Below are 23,349 nucleotides of genomic sequence, written 5' to 3'. Positions count from 1 at the left end.
TTGCAACACTATTTACAACAGCCAGGACATGGAAGCTACCTTGACAGATTGAATGGATAAGGAAGTTGTACATATACACAATGGAATATTACTCAGCCATAAAAGGGAACACGTTTAGGTCAGTTCTAATGAAGTGGATGAACCTTGAGCCTATTACACAGAGTGAATAGGCCATGTCTATTCACAGAAAGAGAAGGACAAATACCGTATATTAATGCATATATACAGAATCTAGAAAGATGGGACCAGTGATCCTATGTGCAAGGCAGCCGAAGGAGACACAGATGTAAAGAACATTCTTTTGGACTCAGTGGGCGAGGGAGAGAGTGGGCTGGTTTGAGAGACTAGCATTGAAACATATGCATTCCCATGTATAAAACAGTAAGCAGTGTGAGTTTGGTGTGTGACTCCGGGCACCCAGAGCTGGTGCTGTGTGACGACCTGGAGGGACGGGGTGGGGAGGGAGGTGGGGGTGTTCAGGATGGCGGGACACAGGTATGCCTACAGCCAATTCATACTGATGTGTGGCAGAAACCATCACAATATTGTAAAGTAGTTGTCCTCCAATTAAAACAAATAAATTTTTTAAAAAAGAAAACATACCATTAACTGCTCCTAGGTGATGCCAAAACATGTGAGTAGAAAGTAGAAAAGTTTTGATATTTTGTTAGAGATACTGCTTAATATCTGAAAGTTTCAGATGTATTTTTAGCACAGTATCGACTGAGCATCTGGATATTTGAATTTTTCTATTTCCATCTGCTAGTGTTAATATGGTAGAAACATAGGCAAAGCCTCAAAGTTAAATTACTTCCAAATGCTTTTAACAGCATTTAATTAAAAATAAAGTTTCAAATGGCAACCCACTCCAGTACTCTTGCATGGAAACTCCCATGGACTGAGGAGCCTAGTAGGCTGCAGTCCATTGGGTCACTAAGAGTTGGATACGACTGAGCGACTTCATTTTCACTTTTCACTTTCATGCATTGGAGAAGGAAACGGCAGCTCACTCCAGTGTTCTTGCCTGGAGAATCCCAGGGACGGGAAAGCCTAGCAGGCTGCCGTCTATGGGGTTGCAAAGAGCGGACACAACTGAAGCGACTTAGCAGCAGCAGCATTATGATTTAAAATTTTGCACACAGCAAAATATTCATAAATTTTTATATCAAATTGCACATCTACTTGGTAAACATTGGTTTTAACTTCTTGGCAGTGAGAATCAGTCTTGGGTCATGTAATATAAGAACTGAAAGTTTGAAACACCAGTCATAGTACCACAGAGCCTCAGTTTGTTGTTCCTGTGACTTCATCTCTCCATCATGATATTTTACCAAAACTGGAATATTTTCTGGTACTTTAAATATGGAATAAATGTGTTAGTAACCCAGATAACTTTGCTTAACGACCAAAATAGTATACTCATAATTTCAGACTAGATTTTATGCCTAAATAGAACAAGTTTTAAAGCATTTTGAATATGTTCTTTGGAGAAGGAAAAAAGGTCTCATTTTTTATTGGGTGATAACCTAAAATTCAAACATATTAAGTAGTCATCTGCTAGATGATTGAGGAATTGGTGTTTGCAAGGTCCATCTCTTAACAGAAAACAACCTGACTCCTATTGGATTTTTCCATTTAGCTCTAACCTTTGTGTTCTGTTGCTTAGTCGTGCTGACTCTTCAACTTTGTCTCCTCAAATAATGAAAGAATGTTGTTGCTGAAAACCTGAAATATACATAGTAGCACTTTCTCAAGGCTATGCCTGCAAGGCTTGACTGAAAAAATAACACATTTCCATTCATACAGAGATAAAAACTGCAAAACAAAGAGTAACATTTGTCTTGTTGGAGGTTTACAGGAATATCCTGACCTACATGGTCAAGGGCAAGAGCAAAGGATTATCACATTTCTTCCTGGGTCTAGCCAGCACCATGAAATTTGCAATAAGCAGCCACACCCTTCTCCTTTGTGTATAAAAGAAGCCTGGATTATAACTCAGATAAAATGATTCTTTGGAACACTAATCCACCATCTTCTCTGGCTTTCCAAATAAAGTTACTATTCCTTGCTCCAACATCCCATCTCTCAGCTTATTGGCCTGCTGTTGGATAGTAGTACATGCTTGTATTGGTAACACTTCTGAGGAGTTCTTCTTGAGAGGTAGTTCTTCCCATTTCTGATAACATAACCATGAATATACATTCTTTTTAATAATGTCATTACTGCAGATAGTATTTAGGGTATAAACAAATTGATAGTTTATAAATCTTCATTTCAAGTAATGTGCATTAGGACAATTTGATTTTGTTCTTCAAGATGATACTGTCATTCTTCATTTAACCTAAATGATTTCCTTTTAATTTTATTTTAAAAGAAGTTTTGTTTTTCCATTCATGCAACTCATAGAGTTCCACATTGCATTCATGTAGCCCAAGGAATAGTAACATAGCCTGAATCTAATGTTCATTGAAGGTGACTGGGATGGAGTTTTAAGGAAAGAAAAAATGTATGCTTTTATATATAGCTCTATTTCTTCCCCTGGTGACAATACACAGTGTAACCATAAATTACAGTCCATTCAGTTCATTGCATGAAAAAGAAGGTGTGAGAGTGTTCATTCAGTTGGGAAATCAAATTGACTTGATAACACCATAGTGAAATAGTGGGAAATGCTAAATATTTGATGTTTTGAAAATATATTTAAATTTATGTATGCATTTTCAGAAGTATTCATCTTTCTCTACACTGTTAATAAAAGCAATTTATTTCAATATAAAAAAATAAAGTTTCATTCAACAACACCCTCACCACCTTCTTTTATGTATCCTAATTTTCATATCTGTAAGAAATGAGGGTGGGGCACCAAAAAAGAATTTTTCTACTGCTCTTCAAATCAGTAGAAAGCCTGATGACTAAATACACAGAATTTTGTCTTCAAACATACCATTAACTTGCCTCAATACACAGGCAAGTACTTTGCCACAGACTGAAAATTTGCTCTATTTAAATCAAACATACTGCCTATTAATAATAGCTGTGAAACACTAGAACATATTATTGTACCAATAAAGTATTATGTTTGAATCTTTTTAAAATGAGACAAGACACTAATATATCCATAGTTGTATTTGCATGTGTGCTAAGTCACTTCAGTCATGTCTGACTCTTTGAGACCCCATGGACTGTAGCCCGCCAGGCTCCTCTGTCCATAGGATTCTCCAGGCAAGAACACTGAAGTGGGTTGCTGTGCCCTCCTCCAGGGATCTTCCTGACCCAGGGATTGAACCTGTGTCTCTTATATCTCCTGCATTGGCAGTCATGTTCTTTACCAGTAGCGCTATATATATATGTATGTATGTATGTATGCGTCTGCAGAATCGCCTTTAAGAGTTTAAACAGCAAAATCAAGTCAACTGACTTGAAGATAGAAATATGGACCTAGTGAATTTCTAAGAGCCCTTCCTATGCCAAGATTCCATACTTTTACTTGTTTGAACTGGTAGCAGCAATATTTCCCGGCATCAGGTATTCTCATGATAATTTTCACCTTCCCTTTGAGCATACCTCTGCTCTGCATCCAGCCCCACCCATATAAACACATACAGACACATGTACAAATGGTTGCAGATAGTTTGGGATTTGCAGTGCAAAGAGCATCACATAACTTTCCTTTTTTTCTCTCCTTTCATATTGTGTGACTCATTCAACATCCTGTACAACTAGACAAATGAGAAGATTCCTTTGTTTTGACACAATTAGCAGCTCTTTTCATTTTCATTATGTGCGTAGCTACAATAACAAACATGGTACCTTTCAGCAGCATCTTAGTCAGGAAGTTCCTCCTGCCATGATGTGTGGGCGGGGAAGGCAGGGTGATGTGATCCAGATGCATGGGATCTGGATTCTGCCCTTCACCAGGAATGCAGATGTGTTTTATCCACACATGCCCAGATGCTGACCCCTCTGGCATTATTAATGTGTCCCAGCTGCCAGGCTTCCTCCTCTGCATGTATGCGCCTCAGTTTCACATATTTCATGTGCTTACTTATGAGGCACAACATTCCTACATTTCACATGTGGCAGTTACTATTAAAAATGAGCAGTTCTAACTCTTCTGGAAATTGATAAATAATCTTTTAAATTGCTTTGAAATGTGGCCATCATTTCAAAATGACTTCTCATGCAGTTACTGAATTCATAATGCAAACTTCTGACCTTTCCCCTTGCATGTTGAGAAAACATGACTCTGAGTATTCCACTTTAAAGATAGTCAAGAAATTAATATTTGCATACATAATACATCATAATGATTTTTTACTTTCCTTTTATTTCTCATCTCCAAGGCCTATTTTTTAAAAGTAGCATGTCTATAAATTGAGCATTGTTATTTATTGTTCATTAAATCCAGGCATCAAGTAAGAGAAATTTGGCATCTTCTAGAAATGGGTCGAACTTATAGCTCTACAGGGAAAGAATTAGCTTTATAAAAATATAATCTAGTCATTGCTTCAAACTATAGTTAGAACATAGCACCACTGATTAGAGGAGAAGGATTAGTTTTATAAATTTTTACTTATAATCTAAAGTATAAAATATAGAAGCATGAGAGTTTCTCTAAATTAAAATGAACTGAATCTTATTCATTTTTTTAAAAATTCAGCATTTTACAGGGTAAATGTAAAAGTGAATCATAACTTAAAGCAAAAAGATGAAAAATGCAAGTGACAGATGATCAGATTTTGAAAGATGGGGTTCATGTCCATTTCCTTCTTTAATACCAGAATAATGAACTTTAAAAAGCCAGAGGCTATAATTTATCATAGATAACAATCTTGGTGATCAGTTATAAGAAATGAATGACCTAAATACTGAGGAGACTTTTTTGAGGGACTGCACACTGTCATTATCAATAGTAGAGTCAGAGACTTCCCTGGCAATCCAGTGGCTAAGAGTTCCCTTTCCAATTCAGGGGGTGTGGTTTCAATCCTTGGTTGGAAGCTAAGATCCCACAGACCTCATTCAAAAAACCAAAATATAAAACAGAAGCAATACTGTAACAAACACAAGGAAGACTTTTAAAATGGTCCACATAAAAATCTTAAAAGTTGTTGATGCTGAGTGCTAAATGAAACATCTTAGGTCCTGGTTACCTAGCATGTGGTTTCTGGCCCTCATGAAAACTATTCTGCTTCCTTCAGTAAAACTTGTTTTACCTGTTTGGATACACATATACATATTTATCTCAGTTTCACAAATAAAGGTGCAAACTCATTCATTGGCTTTGACCATACCTACAAAATAGGATGGAAAATGAAAGCAATGATCTGGTTAATTCAGGCAGAAGTAATGAATATTTACTCTTCCTTGAAAGTATTGCCTGATAAACAAAAAAAAAAGTATGTTGTAAGATATCTTTTCCTGAACTCTCCAAACAGTTACTTCAGATTTTCTCCATGTATAAAAAAAGCAACGTAAAGTGAAGTTGCTCAGTCATGTCCAACTTTTTGCGACCCCATGGACTGTAGCCTACCAGGCTCCTCCATCCATAGGATTTTCCAGTCAAGAGTACTAGAGTGGGTTGCCACTTCCTTCTCCAGGGGATCTTCCCAACCCAGGGATCGAACCGGATCTTCTGCGTTACAGGCAGACACTTTACCATCTGAGCCACCAGGAAAGCCCTTCACCATGTATATTTTTGTTCAAATGCATATGCTATGTTGTGCTGTGCTTACTTACTCAGTCGTGTCTGACCCTGCAACCCCGTGGATTGTAGCCCACTAAGCTGCCGGTGTCCATGGGGATTCTCCATGCAGGAATACTGGAGTGGGTTGCCATGCCTTCCTCTCAAATTCATATGTATAATAACAATTGTAGTGTTCTCTGAAAGACGATTTCAGTTCAGTTCAGTTGCTCAGTCGTGTCTGACTCTTTACGACTCAGGACCGCAGCACGCCAGGCATCCCTGTCCATCACCAACTCTCAGAGCTTGCTCAGAGTTTGTGATGCCATCCAACCAGCTCATCCTCTGTTGTCCCCTTCTCCTCCTACCTTCAATCTTTCCCAGCATCAGGGTCTTTTCTAAGGAATCAGTTCTTCACATCAACTGGCCAAAGTATTGGAGTTTCAACTTCAGCATCAATCCTTCCAATGAATATTCAGGACTGATTTCCTTTAGGATTGACTGGTTGGATCTCCTTACAGTCCAAGGGACTCTCAAGAATTTTCTCCAACGCCACAGTTCAAAAGCATCAGTTCTTCAGCGCTAACCAGTCCAGTCTCTGCGTATAAGTTGAATAAGCAAGGTGACAATATACATTCCTGTCCTATTCCTTTCTCCATTTGGAACCAGTCTGTTGTTCCATGTCTGGTTCTAACTACTGCTTCTTGACCTGCATACATATTTCTCAGGAGGCAGGTAAGGTAGTCTGGTATTCCTATGTCTTGAAGAATTTTCCACAGTTTGTTGTGATCCACACAGTCAAAGGCTTTGGCATAATCAATAAAGCAGAAGACGTTTTTCTGAAATTCTCTTGCTTTTTCTATTGCTAACTGGCAATAACCAGAGGATCTCTGGTTCCTCTGCCTTTTTTAAATCCAGCTTGAACATCTGGAAGTTCTTGGTTCATGTACTGTTGAAGCCTAGCTTGGAGAATTTTGAGCATTAGTTTGCTAGCATGTGAAATGAGTGCAATTGTGCAGTAGTTTGAACATTCTTTGGTATTGCCTTTCTTTAAGATTGGAATGAAAACTGACATTTTCCAGCCCTGTGGCCACTACTGAGTTTTCCAAATTTGCTGGCATATTGAGTGCAGCACTTTAACAGCATCATATTTTAGGATTTGAAATAGTTCAGCTGGAATTCCATCACCTCCACTAGCTTTGTTTGTAGTGATGCTTCCTAAGGCCCACTTGATTTTGCACTCCAGGATGTCTGGCTCTAGGTGAGTGATCACACCATCATTGTTATCTGGGCCATGAAGATCTTCTGTTTATTCTTGCCACCTCTTCTTAATTAATATCATCTTCTTCTATTAGGTCCATACCATTTCTGTCCTTTATTGTGCCCATCTTTGCATGAGATATTCCCTTGGTATCTAATTTTCTTGAAGAGATCTCTAGTCTTTCCCATCCTATTGTCTTCCTCTATTTCTTTGCATTGATTACTTAGGAAAGATTTCTTATCTCTCCTTGCTATTCTTTGGAACTCTGCATTCAGCTGGATATATCTTTCCTTTTCTCCTTTGCCTTTTGCTTCCCTTCTTTTCTCAGCTATTGGTAAGGCCTCCTCAGCCAGAGACTGAGCAGATCAGTCTCTGTGGGGTCTCTGGGTCCTGGTGTGCACCAGGTTTTGTTTGAGCCCTCTGAGCATCTCTGGCCGGTATGGGGTTTTGATTCTAAACGTGATTTTGCCACTCCTACCATCTTGCTGGGGTTTCTCCTTTACCCTTGGATGTGGTGTATCTTTTTTCGGTGGGATCCAAAGAAAGGATCTAAAATTTTCCTGTCAGTGGTTGTTCAGCAGCGAGTTGCAATTTTCGAGTTCTCACAGGAGAAGATGAGCTCACGTCCTTCTACTCTGCCGTCTTGTGTGTATTTGAAAGAAAATTTAGAGCAACTCTAAGAAGACTTCAGATCCAGCCCATTTAAGAAGAATTAAAAAGAATAAAAAGCCTGGAAAATGTCTTCTTATTTGACATGGAAAGAAGAAAGGCTGCAGTTCATTTACATCTTGAAGTTCTATCAAATAATTCTGATTATTGACCTTGAGGTTATTGTAACGAAATTCTTATTAAAGGACCCAAAAGTATACCCAGAAACTTCTTTCTAAGCCGCCTATTTTTAATCACAAAGATGAAGAAACTAACAACATAAGTCTTGTTTATACTCAGATGACAGACATGTGACATGTATGCTCTGATGACTCCACATCACTGGCAGGCGTGATCAATTGATCAGACAGGACCCAGGCTCAGAATCTCCCTGAACAGAGTATTACCAATTTAACTCCACACGTGAGACAACCACCTTTGCCGTCCACCTAATATATTAATGCTGAGCAAATATAGGCAGTTAGTCACATGTTCTAAAACATAAAAGACCAAGGGTTATTGCTACTGTTCCAGTGAAAAAAGTGAAAGTGAAAGTCGCTCAGTCGTGTCTGACTCTTTGCGACCCCATGGGCTTCGTCCATGGAATTCTCCAGGCCAGAATACTGCAGTGGGTAGCCTTTCCCTTCCCTGACCAATCTGCTTTTTACCAGGAGGTGAGTAGCTGGCATTAGGCCTGATCTGTAGAGTAAAAGTGTCACTGTGGTAGCTGTATGCAATCATTGACCCACAGCCCATCAGTTCAGTCTGTCCTGCTTCCTGCCATGCGGAGCTGAGGCCAGTCAACTTGAGGGACCTTCTGAAGGCTACTGGGACTCAGGTCAGCGGTACAGGCCACAAGGGGGTGACACAGAAGGGACAGGAAAGAGTTTGATTCCTACCTGGGACCGCCTGGAAAGGGCACCAGTAATGAAGAAAAAAGACAAGAAGCAAACGGTGGTTTACAGGCCCAGTCATCAGAGGCAAGGTCACCGCACAGTCAGGATGTGAGGGTTAGCCCCACAGAGCGCTCTGGGACAGACGGGACGTGCCCTGACACCACCTCCTCCCTTGCCATCGCCGTGCGTGTGTATCTGTGCCGTGAGAGCAACTATAGCCCCTGCTCCCTGCAGCCCAGCATGTTTCTTGAGCCCTTACTGCTGTGATATCATTTGCTTCCCACCCTGGTGGCTCAGAAAGTAGAGAATCTTCCTGCAATGCGGGAGCCCCAGGTTCTATCCCTGGGTCAGGAAGATCCCCTGGAGAAGGGAATGGCAGCCCACTCCGGCAATTTTGCTTGGGAAATACCATGGACAGAGGAGCCTGCTGGACTACAGTCCACGGAGTCACAAAGAGTCAGACACGACGAAGTGACTAACACTCTCACTTTGAGTCAGCACAGGAAAGCAGGCATTGTGGTCCCCAACTTTACAGCTGAAGTGCAATCTTTTGTCCAACATCGCAGAGCTGATGCAGCCTAAAGTTCCTCTCATCTGAAATATCTGCAGGAGGTGATGGAAAATGGATATTTTGGATTATTTCCCATCTGAATGTTCAAATAACTGTGTCCTTCAGGGCTTTGCATGTACAGAACAGCTTGCAGTGGGGTGGTGACCGGGCGCCATGTCCCAGGCAGGGTGGTGAAGGTGGCTCCCCCAACCCCTAACCCAGAGTAGCTTCTGAATCGTCAATAGTAGACATGCTGCCTGACCCTCAGTCATTGAAGGAGACTTTCTGTTCATCTTTCTGACAGCTGGTGACCCTGTTGCAGATGTGGGTTGTCCCTTTGTATTTCACGATAAAACTTTACTGGTGGCGATTTCTGTCTATGTGGGGAATGTTCTCAGTTATTACCAGCTACATCCTCTTCAGAGCCACCCGAAAACCCCTCTCAGGGAGAACACCACGGTATGTATTCCGTTCATTCCTTCCCCAGCACACCCTTCAGTTCAACCATGAGAAAGTATATTTGATTTCCTTTTTCCTGATGGGGAGTAGGGTGTTACACCTCTTTGACCCTTTGTTGCAAAACTGTTTGGAGACTTGCTCTACTGCTGTGCGTTCACATTCATATTTAATGGGGATTCAGACATGCCTGTAAATCTTATTGTTTTAGACAATAGCTAGTGAAGGCCAGGAGGAAGAGAAGTGAAACCATTGTTTAAATTTTCTAGAGCACTATTTGCATGTTGATTTTTAGCTCAGCATTTTATAGGGTTCTATGCTAAGTTAGGACACAGACATTTTATCATAAAATAAGAGTTAGAAGTTTGCACTTCTAACAACTATGTACGTATTTCACATCTGATAAATCATAAGCAACAGACAAGCTATTACTCACATAACAAATGAGGCTTTAATATTCCAACGCTCACTTTAGTTACCACTGCCAACCTCTTGAAATGTATATAATTCCATCAGATCATTCACTAATCTTTCCAAAGTGTTTATAATCTCATAATCTCATAATGTGTCCACAAGTTTGTTCTTGCTGTCTGTGTTCTATAGAGAAGATCTGAATCCAATTCAGATAAAACTGATGAGATAAAGAGAAAATGTGTAGTGTTCAGTGGTAAAAAGATAATGTCAGATTTTGATCTGTGTTGGAGAATAAATCAGAAGTATCCATGATACATTGTTATGATTATTTAGCCATTCGCATGCTCATTTGTAATTCTCTAGAGAAGTGGGGGAGGCAGATATCAACTTTTACTTCTGCTTTGGAGAAAGGAAAATATATTCAGTGAGAGAAACCAGATAAATAAATGTAATGATGAAAGCTGACATTCAAGTAAATGAATTCCAGGTTTATGAGTATTTTAGTTTAACCCCACTTCAGGGACAGCTTTAGGGTGATTTAAGAAACCTTCTAAGCTGGCCAGTTTAGGGTTTTACACAGCCTTTGTAGGGCCTGGCTTACCCAGCAGTAAATGGACATACAGTACCCTTTCTCCTTCTTACAAAATGCTATACATTTTATAAATTGTTTAAGGCTTGTGAAAGAGATCTACATTTTGGATGAATTTAAATGTACTAGTTTTCATCTCCTGAATGCAATTCACATTCTGTTTCCATGAGAATGCTTCATTTTTCTACTGAGCTACACGCAGTTATTTCTCTGCTGGTGAAGAGGAACTCCAATGCCTAAAATACCCAAATGCTGCTCATGGTGCTTCATTGCTCCTATACCTCAGATGGCCAGAGCCCCATGCCCTCCACTGCTCCTCCTCCAACTTCTTCCTGCCCTTCAGCTCCTCGCCTTGGCACAGTCTGAGAGCCAAGATGCTCTACTAACATTCTAGGAGACAACGGGGGTATCATATGAGGGCTCTGTTCCTTCCAGAAAAGCAATCTGGACAGAGAAGTTCCGGGTCTGAGAAAGGGCCGTATGGGTCTTTGGGTGCTTGCTTACTCCTCACGTTATAGGTGAGTCTCACTGTGTTCCATTTGGGAGTGGCGGGCTGCATGGCAAGTGAGGAAAGCTGGTCAGAGCAGGTTCGCATGGTGCAGAGGGCAAACCCGAGAGGCATCTCTCGTACCAGTGCAGTTTAAAAACTGGTTATTCCTCTCCCAGAGTACGCCTCTCCACAGAGTTCTCTCTGTGGGAGAGAGAACAGAGGAAGGGAAGTGGGTTTCCTCTCTACTACAGTCAGGTTTCTGTCAAGCAATATTCAGGCTCAAAAACAGGCCACAGGCCAGCCACAAAGAGCTGGGACCGATCACATCAATTCCAGCCCAAAGCCAAGCTTCCCTTTGTGGAGGCTGCTCTGACACGAACACAGTTTCTAATCTGGCATATCTGTTTCCAGTGTAATTTGAATAGCAAGGGAGTTCTGGGCTCTACAAACTCATACTGCCAACAAACAGGAAGACTTGAATGGGGGCAGGGAAGGATAGGTTTGGAAAACATAACACTTCTATTACAATGATATGACATATTGAACGTTTAACATGTCAGTTCGTTTAAATGTTACTACATTTTTTCCCATAATCTTTAGGATGGCTTTAGGAGCTGGTGTTACCTGTCCCCCTCCCCCACTTTATAAACGAAGAAATTGTAGGAAGAAAAGCTAGGCAGGGGGCCACGGTCCCGTAGGCAGTAAGCCAGGGAGCCCAGAATCAAGCCACAGACTATTGGAGTGCAAAGCCCCTGCCCCAAGAGCATGTTGCGGCTTAATTATGGTAACCAGCTGCTTTGCATAGAGAAACCCTGCAGTTCGGTTAGTAAGCAGACACACCTCTAATGCTGGCACAACCTTGAGCAGAGACTCTCAAGGCAGAGAATATGTGGAGAGTTGAAGGAAGCCCACTCTGGTGCTAACGGTACTGTGCAGGTGGAGGGAAGGTCCTCTTAGAGCAGCCACTTTTCCCAGCATCGCCATTTTTGGCAGCATTAACTTCTGCCTTTATCTCATGCACTAACCAGTGTTCCACAGTGCTCAGCACTACGTCATAAGGACCAGTAGCCCAAGGAGTCACTGTGGCAGAAAGACCCCGAAAGTCCTCTCTGCCCTTTTATAGACGACACAACCTCACCGTCATTTGAGACACCTTCTGCAGCCCCTGGGAGTTTCCTGCTCCAGGTGACTCCCCATTGCTGATCCCCTGATGGGACAGGATTACACCTATAGAAAATGCTGTCTAGATAATGGTGGTATGTCAATTGCTTGAAGCAGAGAAAGCATTTCACCATAGAAATAATGTAAATGACAAGTCATTTCTCAGACAAGGTCACAAATCCTCGTTTAAATCATAATGTTTCCTAAGATCCCTTTTAACTGGGACTCAGTGAAGCACAGCGTCTTTTAAAATAACCCTGGCTACAGGCACACCCTGGGAAATCCCCAGCCCATGCCAACTCCAGTCCAAGCCAGCTTGCCAGGTTGCCTGGAAAACACAGTCCACAAAGCAATCTGGTACACAAAGCCACGCCTATAAGACTGCAGGGGAGTTGTTATACCTGATTCACAGAAACAAACACAAAAAGTCAAATAAGAGGAGACAAAGGAATTTTTTTCAAAAGAACAGAACAAAATAAAACTCCAGGAAAAAAAAATAATGAAACAGAGGTAAGCAATTTATCTGATAAAGAGCTCAGTGATGGTCATAAAGATGCTCACAAATCTCAGGAGAAAAATGGATTAACACAGTGAGAACTTCAACAAATAGTTAGAAAACATAAAAGAACCAATCAGAGCTGAAGGATATGATAACTGAAACAAAAAATACACTAGAGGGAATCACCAGCAGATTAGATGATACAGAAGAATGGATCAGTGACTGGAAGACAGTAGAAGTCATTGAATCAGAACAACAACAAAAAGAATTTTTAAAAACGAGGATACATTAAGGGGCCTCTGGGACAAGCTCAAGTATACTAACATTCACATTTTGGGAGTCTGAGAAGGAGAAGAGAGAAAGAAAATGACAGAAAACTTCTTTGAAGAAAAATTCCCTAAGCCAGGGAAAGGAAACACATAGAGGTCCAGGAAGCACAGAGAATCCAAAGCATGATGAACCCAAAGCATGTGATCCACACCAACACAAACCAGAGTTAAAATGGCAAAAGTTAGAGATGATGACAAAATTTGGAAGACAACAAGGAAAAATGAATGACATGCCAGGGAACCCCCCTAAAGCTATAAACTGATTTTTCAGCAGAAACTTTACAAGCCAAAAGAGAGTGTCAGGATATATTTAAAGTGCTAAAAGAATTTTTTTTTTTAAGTTGCAAATAAGAATACTCTTCCCAACAAAGGTAATTTCTCCTTCAGAATCAAAGGAGAAATAAAGAGGTTTCCAGATTAGCTAAAACTAAGAGTCATCACCACTAAACCAGCCTCACAAGAAATGTTGAAGGGTTTTCTGTAAGTGGAAAACAACTAGCCATAACTAGAAATAAGAAAATATATGAAAGGAAAAAACTCACTGGTAAAGGTAAATCCACTGGTGAAGTCAGTGGGTCAACCACCAACATGAAGATGAAAGGACAAAATCTGTAAAATAAATTATAACTACAATAAGTAGTTCAGGGATACACAAAGCAAAAAGATATAAAATATGATGTCAAACCCATAAAACATGGGCTGGAGAGGAGTAGGAACGTAATACTTTTAGAATGCATTCAAATAAGTGACCATCAGTTCAAAACAAATCCCTGTGTGTATATATATATAATATGTGTGTGTGTGTGTATATATATATATACACACAGGTCCATATATATGAAACTCATGAACCACAAACCAAAAACCCACAACAGATATACCAAAAAAAATAAAGTGAAAAGAACTCTAAGCAAACACTGAAGAAAGTCACTAAACTGTAAGGGAAGAGAATAAAAGAAGGAGAAAGGAACTATAAAAACGACCAAAAAACAATGAACAAAATGGCAGTAAGCATATATATGAGAACTTTAAATGTAAATAGACTAAATACTTAATCAGAGGACATAGGGTGACCGAATGGATTAAAAACTCAAACCCATCTATATGCTAGCTTCAAGAGACACACATCAGATCCAAAAATACACGGAGACTGAAAGTGAAAAGATGGAAAATATATTCCTTCTAAGTGGAAACTGAAAGAAAGCTAGGAGAGCAATATTTACATCAGAAATGGTAGACTTTAAAACAAAGACTAAAACAAAAGAAAAAGACTACAAAATGATAAAGGGGTCAGTCCAAGAAAAGAATATAACATTTGGCAATATTTATGCACCTAAGATAGGAGCACCTAAATACATATAGCACATATTAACAGACATAAAGGGAGAGATTGACAGCAATACTGTATTAGCAGGGGACTTTAATATTTCATTTATATCAATAGATAGATCACCCAGATAGAAAATCAATCAGGAAATATGGGCCTTAAATGATTAGATCAGATAAACTTAATAGATGTATATACAACATTGCATCCAAAAACTGCAGAATACACATTCTTTTCAAGTGCACATGGAACATTCTCCAGGATAGATAACATGCTAGACCATATGTCAAACAAGTGTCAATAAATTAAGAATATCAACATCATGTCAAGTACCTTTTCTAATCATAATATGTATAGAAGTAGAAATCAACTACAGGAAGAAATCTGGAAAAAATGCAAACATATAGATACTAAACAATGTGCTACTAAACAACCAATGGGTCAACAAAGCAATAAAAAAAAAAAAAGGAAATCAAAAAACACCTCAGGACAAATGAAAATGGAAACACAAAGGTCCAAAACTTATGGGATGCAGCAAATCAGTTTTAAGAGGAAAGTTTATAGCAATACAGGTGTACCTCAAGAAACAAGAAAAATCTCAAATAAACAAATTTAAATCTAAAGGAACCAGAAAAAAGAAGAACAGACAAAGCCAAAAGTTAGTAGAAGAATGGAAATAATAAAAAGCAAAGTGAAAATGAATGCAATAGAGACTTTTAAAGATAGAAGAGATCAACAAAACCAAAAGCTGTTTCTTTGAAAAGAGACAAAATTGATGAATCTTTAGCCAGTCTCATTAAGAAAAAGAGAGGGCCCAAATAAAATCAGAAATGAAACAGGAGAAATTACAACCATAAACATACAGTCATAAGAGACTACTACAAACAATTACATGCCAACAAATTAGACAACCTAGAAGAAATGGATAAATAGCTAGAAACATATAGTCCTCCAAGACTGAATCAATATAAAATAGAGAATCTGAATAGACCAATTTCTAGTAATGAAATTGAATCAGTATTCAAAAAACTTCCAACAAACAAAAATCCAGGACAAAATGGCTTCACAGGGAATTCTACCAAACATTTAAAGAAGTGTTAAACTTCTCAAATTATTTTTAAAAAAAGAGAGAGAGAAGGGAACACTCTCAAACTCAATCTATAAAGCTAGTATTAGCCTGATACCAAAACCAAACAAAAACACTACAAGAAAAGAAAATTACAGGTCAGTATCCCTGATGATCATAGATGCAAATATCCTTAAAAAATATTAGGAATCAATTCAACAATACATTGAAAAAAATCATACAAGATGATCAAGTGGGATTTACTCCAGGAATGCAAGGACAGTTCAACATCCACAAATCAATCAACATGATAACATTAACTAAACAAATGATAAAAATCACATGATCATCTGAATGGGTTCAGAAAAAAGCACTTGACAAAATTTACATCCATTTATGATAAAAATTCTCAACAAAGTGGGCATGGGGGAACATGCCTCAACATAATAAACACTATGACAAACCCACAGTTAACCTCATATTCAACAGTGAAAAACTGAACAATTATCTTCTAAGATCAGAACAAGGCAAGGATACACACTCTCATCCTTTTTATACAATTTGGTTTTGGAAGTCCTAGCCATAGCAATCAGAGAAGAAAAAGAAATAAAAGGAATCTAAATTGGAAAGGAAGAAGTAAAACTGCCACTGTTTGCAGATGACATAGTACTATAAATAGAAAATTATAAAGATGCCACTGGAAAACTACTAGAAGTCATTAATAAATTTGGTGAAGTTGCAGGATATAAAATGAATACAAAGAAACATGTTGCATTTCTATACACTAACAATGAACTATGAAACATAGAAATTAAGGAAACAGTCCCATTTATCATAGCATCAAAAAGAATAAAATATCTAGGAATAACCTACCTAAGGAAGTAAAAGACCTGTACTTAGAAAATTCTAAGACAATGATAAAATAAGTTGAAGATGACACAAATAAATAGAAAAACATACCAGTCTTATGAACTGGAAGTATTTATATGGTTAAAAATCGATACTAGCCAAGGCAACCCACAGATTCAATGCAATCCCTATTAAAATACCAATGGCATTTTTCACAAATAGTTCTAAAATTTGTATGGAACCACAAAAGACTCCAGACAGCTAAAAAAGTCTTGAGAAAGAACAGAGCTGAAGGTATCACACTCTCTGATTTCAAACCATACTACAAAGCTATAGTAATCAAAACAGTATGGTACTGGCAGAAACAGACATTTAGATCAATGAAATAGAGAGTGCAGAAATAAACCCACACTAATGTGATCAATTAATCTACAATAAAGGAGGCAAGAAAATACAGTGAAGAAAAGACAGTCTCTTTGGTAAATGGTGTTGGGAAAACCAGACAGCTACATATAAAAGCATGAAACTACACCATTTTCTTACACTATATACAAAAATAAACTCAAAATGGATTGACGGCTTAAGTGTAAGACCTGAAACCATAAAAATCCCAGGAGAAAACATAGTCAGGACACTCTTTGGCATCAGTCTGTGCAATATTTTTTGATCTGTCTTCTCAGGCAAGGGCAACAAAAGCAAAAATAAACAAATGGGACCACATCAAGCTAAAAAGTTTTTACATGGCAGTAGAAACCATCAACAAAAATGAAAATATAACCGACTGAATGGGAGAAGATATTTGAAAATGATATGTTCAATAAGGGGTTTATCTCCAAATATATGAAGAACTCATACAACTCTATATTGAAAAACCAAACAATTCATTGTAAAAATGGGCCAAGGACCTGAAGGTCCTCATTTTCCCAAAGAAGGCATACAAATGGCCAACAGGCACATGAAGGATGCTCATCAGTCATCCGGGGAAATCAAAACCACAATGAAATATTATCTCACATCTGTCAGAATTGTGGTTATCAAAAAGACAAGAAATAATTAGTGCTGGCAAGAATGTGAAGAAAAGGGAGCCTTTGTGCCCTGCAGATGGGACTGTAAATTGTTGGAGCCACTATGGAAAACAGAATGGAGATTCCTAAAAAACAGCAACAACAAAAACAATGAAAAACAGTGTTCAAATACAATTACCTTACCATCTAGCAGTTCTTCTTTAGGGTATGGCTTGGGTAAAAACACCAACTTAAAAACATGTGTGCACCCCCCTGTTCATTGCAGCATTATTTACAATAGCCAAAATATGGAAGCAGCCTAGATGTTCCTTAATAGATTAATGGATAAAGAAGATGGGGTATATATGTAAAATGGAATATTACTCAGCCATTAAAAGAACCAAAGTTTGCATATCTTGAGGACATGGATGGACCTAGAAGGTTATGCTAAGTTTAGAAGTCAGACAAAGACAAATATCATACACTACTTGCATGTGGAATATAAAAAAAAAGACAAACAAATGAATAGAAACAGAGTCAGAGATACAGAGAACAAAACAGGTGTTGCCACAGGGGAAGGGAGTGGGGGAATGAAATAGGTGAAAGGGATTAAGAAGCACAAACATCAAGTTACAAAAAAAGGAAGTTTCAGGGATGTAATATATAGGCATACCTTTTGGGTCAGGTTCCAGACCACTGTAATAAAGTGACTATCACAACAGAGCAAGTCACAAGTTATTTGGTTTCCCAGTACATATAAAAGTTTATACTATGTATGTTTATACTACACTGTAGCCTGTTAAGTGTGTGACAGAATTATATCCAAGAAATGATGTACATTTCTTTATTTTAAAATATCTATTGTTAAAAAATGCTAGCCATCACCTGAGCCTTCAAGGAGTTATAATCTTATTTCTGGTGGAAGGTCTTGCCTCCAAGTTGGTGGCTGCTGACTGATCAGATTGGTGGTCGCTGAATGTCGGGGTGGCTGCGGCAATTTCTTCAAATAAGACAGTGAAGTCTGCTGCATCGATTGACTCTTTCTATCATGAACGATTTCTCTGTAGCCTGTGGTGCTGTTTGATAGCATTTTACCCACATAGAACTCCTTTCAAAATTGGAGTCAGTCTTCTCACACCCTGCTGTTTCTTTAGCAACTAAGTTTATGTAATATTCTAAACCCTTTGTTATTTCAACAGTCTTCACAGCATCTTCACCAGGAGTAGATTCCATCCCAATAAACCACTTCCTTTACTTATCCATAAGAAGCAACTCCTCATTTGTTTTATCATGAGACTGCAGCAATTCTTCAGGCTCCACTTTGAATTCTTGCTGCCTTGCTATTTCCACCACATCTGCAACTCCTTCCTCCACTAAAGGCTTAAATTCCTCCAAGTCATTCATGAGGGATGGAATCAACTTCTTCCAAACCCCTGTCATTGTTGATATTCTGATCTCTTCCCATGAATCACAAGTGTTCTTAATGGCATCTAGAATGGTGAATCCTTCCCAGAAGGCTTTTTATTTACTTTGCCCAGATCCATTAGAGGAATCACTATTTATGACAGCTGTAGCCTTATGAAATGTACTTCTTAACTAATAAGAATTGAAATTCAAAATCGGTCCTTGATTCATGGGCTGAAGAATGGATGTTGTGTTACAGGCATAAAAGCACTCATCTCATTTTACATCTCCATCAGAGCTCTTGAATGACCAGGGGCACTGTCAATGAGCAGCAGTATCATGAATCTTTTTCCCTGAGGGTTAGTAAGTATTCGGTAAGCCATGTTGCAAACAGATGAGCTGCCATCCAGGCTTTGTTGTTCCATTTATATAGCAAAAGCAGAGTAGACCAAGCATAATTCTTCAGGACCCTAAGATATTCAAATCTTAGGCTTCTACTGAAAGTCACCAGCCACATTAGACCCTAACAAGAGAGTCAGCCTGTCATTTGAAGTTTTGAAGCCAGGCATTGTCTTCTCCTCTCTAAGTATGAAAGTCCTAGATGACATCTTCCAATAGAAGGCTGTTTTGTCTATGTTGAAATCTGTTGTTTAGTCACTAAGTCATTTCTGACTCTTTGCGACCCCATGGACTGTAGCCCACCAGGCTCCTCTGTCCATGGGATTTCCCAGACAAGAATACTGGAGTGGATTCCCATTTCCTTCTCCAGGGGGTGTTCCCAACCCAAGGACTGAACCCCTGTCTCCTGCTTGGCAGGTGGATTCTTTGCCACAGAGCCACTAGAGAAGCCCCAATTTCCTGCTGCCACCATCGTTAATTATCTTAGCTAGATCTTCTGGGCAACTTTCTGCAGCTTCCACATCAGCGCTGACTGCTTCACCTTGCACTTTTGTTACGGAGACAGGGTCTTTCCTTATGTCTCATGAACCAACCTCTGCTAGCTTCAAACTTTTCTTCTGCAGCTTCCTCACCTCTCAGCCTTCAGGGAATTGAAGAGAGTTAGGGCCCTGCTCTGGATTAGGCTTTGGCTTAGAGAATGAATGTTGTGGCTGGTTTGACCTTCTATCCAGACCACTACAGCTTTCTCCATATCAGCAGTAAAACTGTTTCACTTTCATTTGTGTATTCACTGGAGCAGCACTTTTCATTTCCTTCAAGCACTTTCCTTCACATCCATAACTTGGCTCACTGATGCAAGAGGCCTACGTTTTCAGCCAATTTCTGCTTTTGACATGCCTTGCTCACTAAGCTTAATCATTTCTAGCTTTTGATTTAAAGGGAGAGAGATGCAACTCTTCCTTTCACTTGAACAATGGGGCCACTGTAGGATTATTAACTGGCCTGACTTCAATATTGCTGTGCCCCCAGAGAATAAGGAGGCCTGAGAAGTGGGAGAGAGGTGGGCAAAAGACCAAGAGTGGTGAAGTCAGGACACACAACGTTCATAGTCAAGTTTGCCACGTTCCCTGGGTGTGGTGTGTGGTGCCCCAAAACAGTTATAATAGTAACACCAAAGATCACTAATCACAGGTCACCAAAACAAATATGATCATAACGCCAAAGTCTGAAATCTAAGAATTACCAAAATGGGACACAGAGACACAAAGTGAGTAAATGCTGCTGGAAAAAGTGGTGCCTACAGACTTGCTCCACAAAGGGTTAACACAAACCTTCCATTTAATAATAATAATGCAGTATTTGCAAAGTGTGATAAAGCTAGGTCTGCCTGTATGGTTGATAAAATCATAATAACTGTATGGTAATAGATGGTAACTAGATTCACAGTGGTGGTGATTTCGTAACACATAGAAATATCAAATCATATGTTGTACACCTGAAAGTAATATAATATCATAAGTCAACTATACTTCAATAAAAATTCTCATAAGTAAATAAAATAACGCTGAAACATCGCACCAGTAATAATATAGAACATAAGCATTTGGTGCAATGGCTCCAACAGGGAGGAATCCAGGGAAGGTGAGGTTTGGGGACAGGGCTCCAGGGGTCAGAGGCGAAGCGTGGGGCCCTGTCTCCGGAGGGAGATTCTGAATGAAGTTTGGGGTGACGTGCAGGAGAGGGGGTCCAGAGAAGGAGGTGGGAAAGGGCTGAGGGCAAACGGGGGGCCTGACCGCGGTTCACCCCCTCTGCTCCTTGGCACCAAGGCTGGCCCGCAGGCCCCCTCCTCCCACCCCTCTGTCTTCCAAGGGGCCCTTGCCCCGAATCAGGGGTGGAGCCATACCCCGTCCCCGGCCCAGGCTCTCCCAGGCAGGAGGCAGCCATGCGGCCTTTCGGCGGTTTTCCTAAGAGCTTTTACTGCCTGGAATGAGGGAAGCAGACAGGGTCCACGGTTCCATCCAGATCAGCTCCATCCTCGCCCTGCATCCCCACCCGCTCACTTCTCCATGTGGACCCTGTGGGCGGAAGGAAAGGCCCTAAAGCCATCGTGGTGAGTGTGGGACACACACAGGGCCCGTCCATGTAGCACAGGAAGCAAGTCTGCAGGACTCTGCTCCAGGCCTGCAGCAGGGGCTGCGGCAGTGAGAGGCCGTCCGAGGGCCGGGGCAGCAGGAGCGGGACGGGAGAAACTCGGGGAGGACATCTCCCATCTCTTGCTTGCCTCCAAGGGACTCCTGCCAAAAACCACTGTAAGCCAATCTAGGGCCAAATGAGAAAAGGAAGAGAGGAAGGTAGACAGGGCCCCCTGTAGAATAACCAGTCCTGAAGGTCACCTTTATATGAGGACGTAAGTCACAACGAATTTATATATGCATATATGCATAGAAACACATGTGCATGATAGTACTGTCTATATATTGCTTGTTGATTATATATTAAAACTCTAGATTACATGGAGTTTAGCTGACATGATACATTCATGTTCTGTGTATTGCAAAATGAATAGCATTTTAGAAACTAAAGACTGACTTATAACAACATTTGAAAAAGAGAAAATATTTTCTAATATATCATGTTTGGTGCTTCTCCCCATTTTTCACTCCACAGATTGGTTTACAAATGGTTTCTTTTAATCTACAAGCTCAGCTATGCATTTGGTGTTGTGGGTTATTTGGCTATCATATTTACAATGTGTGGATTCAATTTATTTTTCAGGTAAGTATCTCCAATTAAGATATTGGTATCTCTAAGCACTTACTTGTAGCATTAACCCAGTCAAGTTCTCAGTGTCTGGAAGCCACATTTGGCCCTGCAGTTTTCCAGGGACACATTGTTTATAGTACTATCATTGGTATCATAGATGCCACTGCAGGAGACTAGCAAAAGGAAGAGGACACTCAGACTTAAAAGTTTTTAAAAAATTATAAGCTTTAAATAGAAGAACATCATTAAACGTTGGCCTATATTTATTAGAGCAATTCTTATTGAACTAAAAAGTTCCCTTCTACAAAATTCTTAAGTGTCATATCCTTCTATATATCTTTCTTCTTTAAAACCCCTAAAACTATGCTATCCAATACAGTAGCTGCCAACCCATGTAACTTAAAATATGAAATAAGAGGTGCTGTAAGTCTAAAATACACATTGAGTTTCAAAGACAGCATAAGAAAATAATTTTATGATTACATGAGATGACAGTACTCTGGATGTTTTAGTGAAATTATTTTTTCTGTTTCTTTTTACCTTTTATTTGTGGCTATAAGAAAATTTTTAATTATGTCCAATCTGTATTTCCATTGGACAGCACTGCTCTAGAATTTTATTTCTGCTCTAAATCTCTTCTGCTGGAGGCATTTAGTAACAGAGGAAACTGAGCACTTAGACATTGAGAGAGAAGTGAAGCAGTAACAGAGCAAGAAAGTCTAGGGAGAAACAAAGGATATTGGGATAATAACATCCGTGACTCAGAATCATGTTCCCATCGGGAAGCTGGCCGCTGAGATGTGCTGTGAGTGAGGTGCTCAGGGGCAGAGCGGAGGCTGTGTCCTCAGCCTGTGTGTTGGAGGGGGAGTGCGAGACACACCCCCATGGACGGTGGACATACCATCTGTGGAAAGCAGCTCAAAGGAAGATCCCTGGAATGTCTCTCATGGATGGTGGACATACCAGCCGTGGAAAGCAGCTCAAATGAAAATCCCTGGAATATCTCTCATGGACGGTGGACATACCAGCCGTGGAAAGCAGCTCAAATGAAAATCCCTGGAATGTCTCTCACGTCAAAATTCCTCTAAACTCTGGGACCTCCTTGGTGACCCTGTGGTTGGGACTCCCAAGCTGGGGGTGCAAGTTCGATCTCTGGTCAGTGAACTAAGATCCCACAGGCCACATGACAAAAAAAAATTACTCTAAATCTCTGGAACCGTAGAAATTTGAAAGGCAGAAGTTAGCTACCCATAAGTCATAAAATAAGGAAGAAAACTGGATGGAGACCCAGCCCTGGGGGGAGGGCTCTTCCTGTGGCAACAAAGAAATCTGATTTCATAAATATCTCATGCAATTTTCAGAGAGGGAACTCCTGCCATTCCCTAGGAGGAAAGGGATAGAATATAACTGAAAAGATCTATTATTATTTGTTTAAGCTATAGAAAGACACTGAATTATTCTTTCAGCATACTGTCTATATTACTTTAATGTATGTAAAATGTTTTTTTACTTTTATGAAGTCACTTGGGACTGTAGTTACCCCCAAATTATTATCTGTATGATT

The 23,349-nt window shown here is 39.8% G+C and overlaps 1 protein-coding gene across 1 annotated transcript in view; it reads left to right on the top strand.

Annotated features, from left to right (window-relative positions):
- Positions 1-23,349, top strand: part of RNF175 (ring finger protein 175) — a 53,282-nt gene that overhangs the window by 13,009 nt on the left and 16,924 nt on the right. The window contains exons 2-3 of the mRNA XM_061142540.1: positions 9,340-9,494; positions 21,690-21,797. Of these exons, the coding sequence (XP_060998523.1) occupies positions 9,340-9,494; positions 21,690-21,797 (263 nt within the window). The remainder of the gene's footprint in view (positions 1-9,339; positions 9,495-21,689; positions 21,798-23,349) is intronic.

This window comes from Dama dama, chromosome 5, assembly GCF_033118175.1.
Source record: "Dama dama isolate Ldn47 chromosome 5, ASM3311817v1, whole genome shotgun sequence".
Lineage (NCBI taxonomy): Eukaryota > Metazoa > Chordata > Mammalia > Artiodactyla > Cervidae > Dama > Dama dama.
The sequence above is the reverse complement of the archived record's forward strand: the minus strand, read 5'-3'. Positions and strand labels throughout refer to the sequence as shown.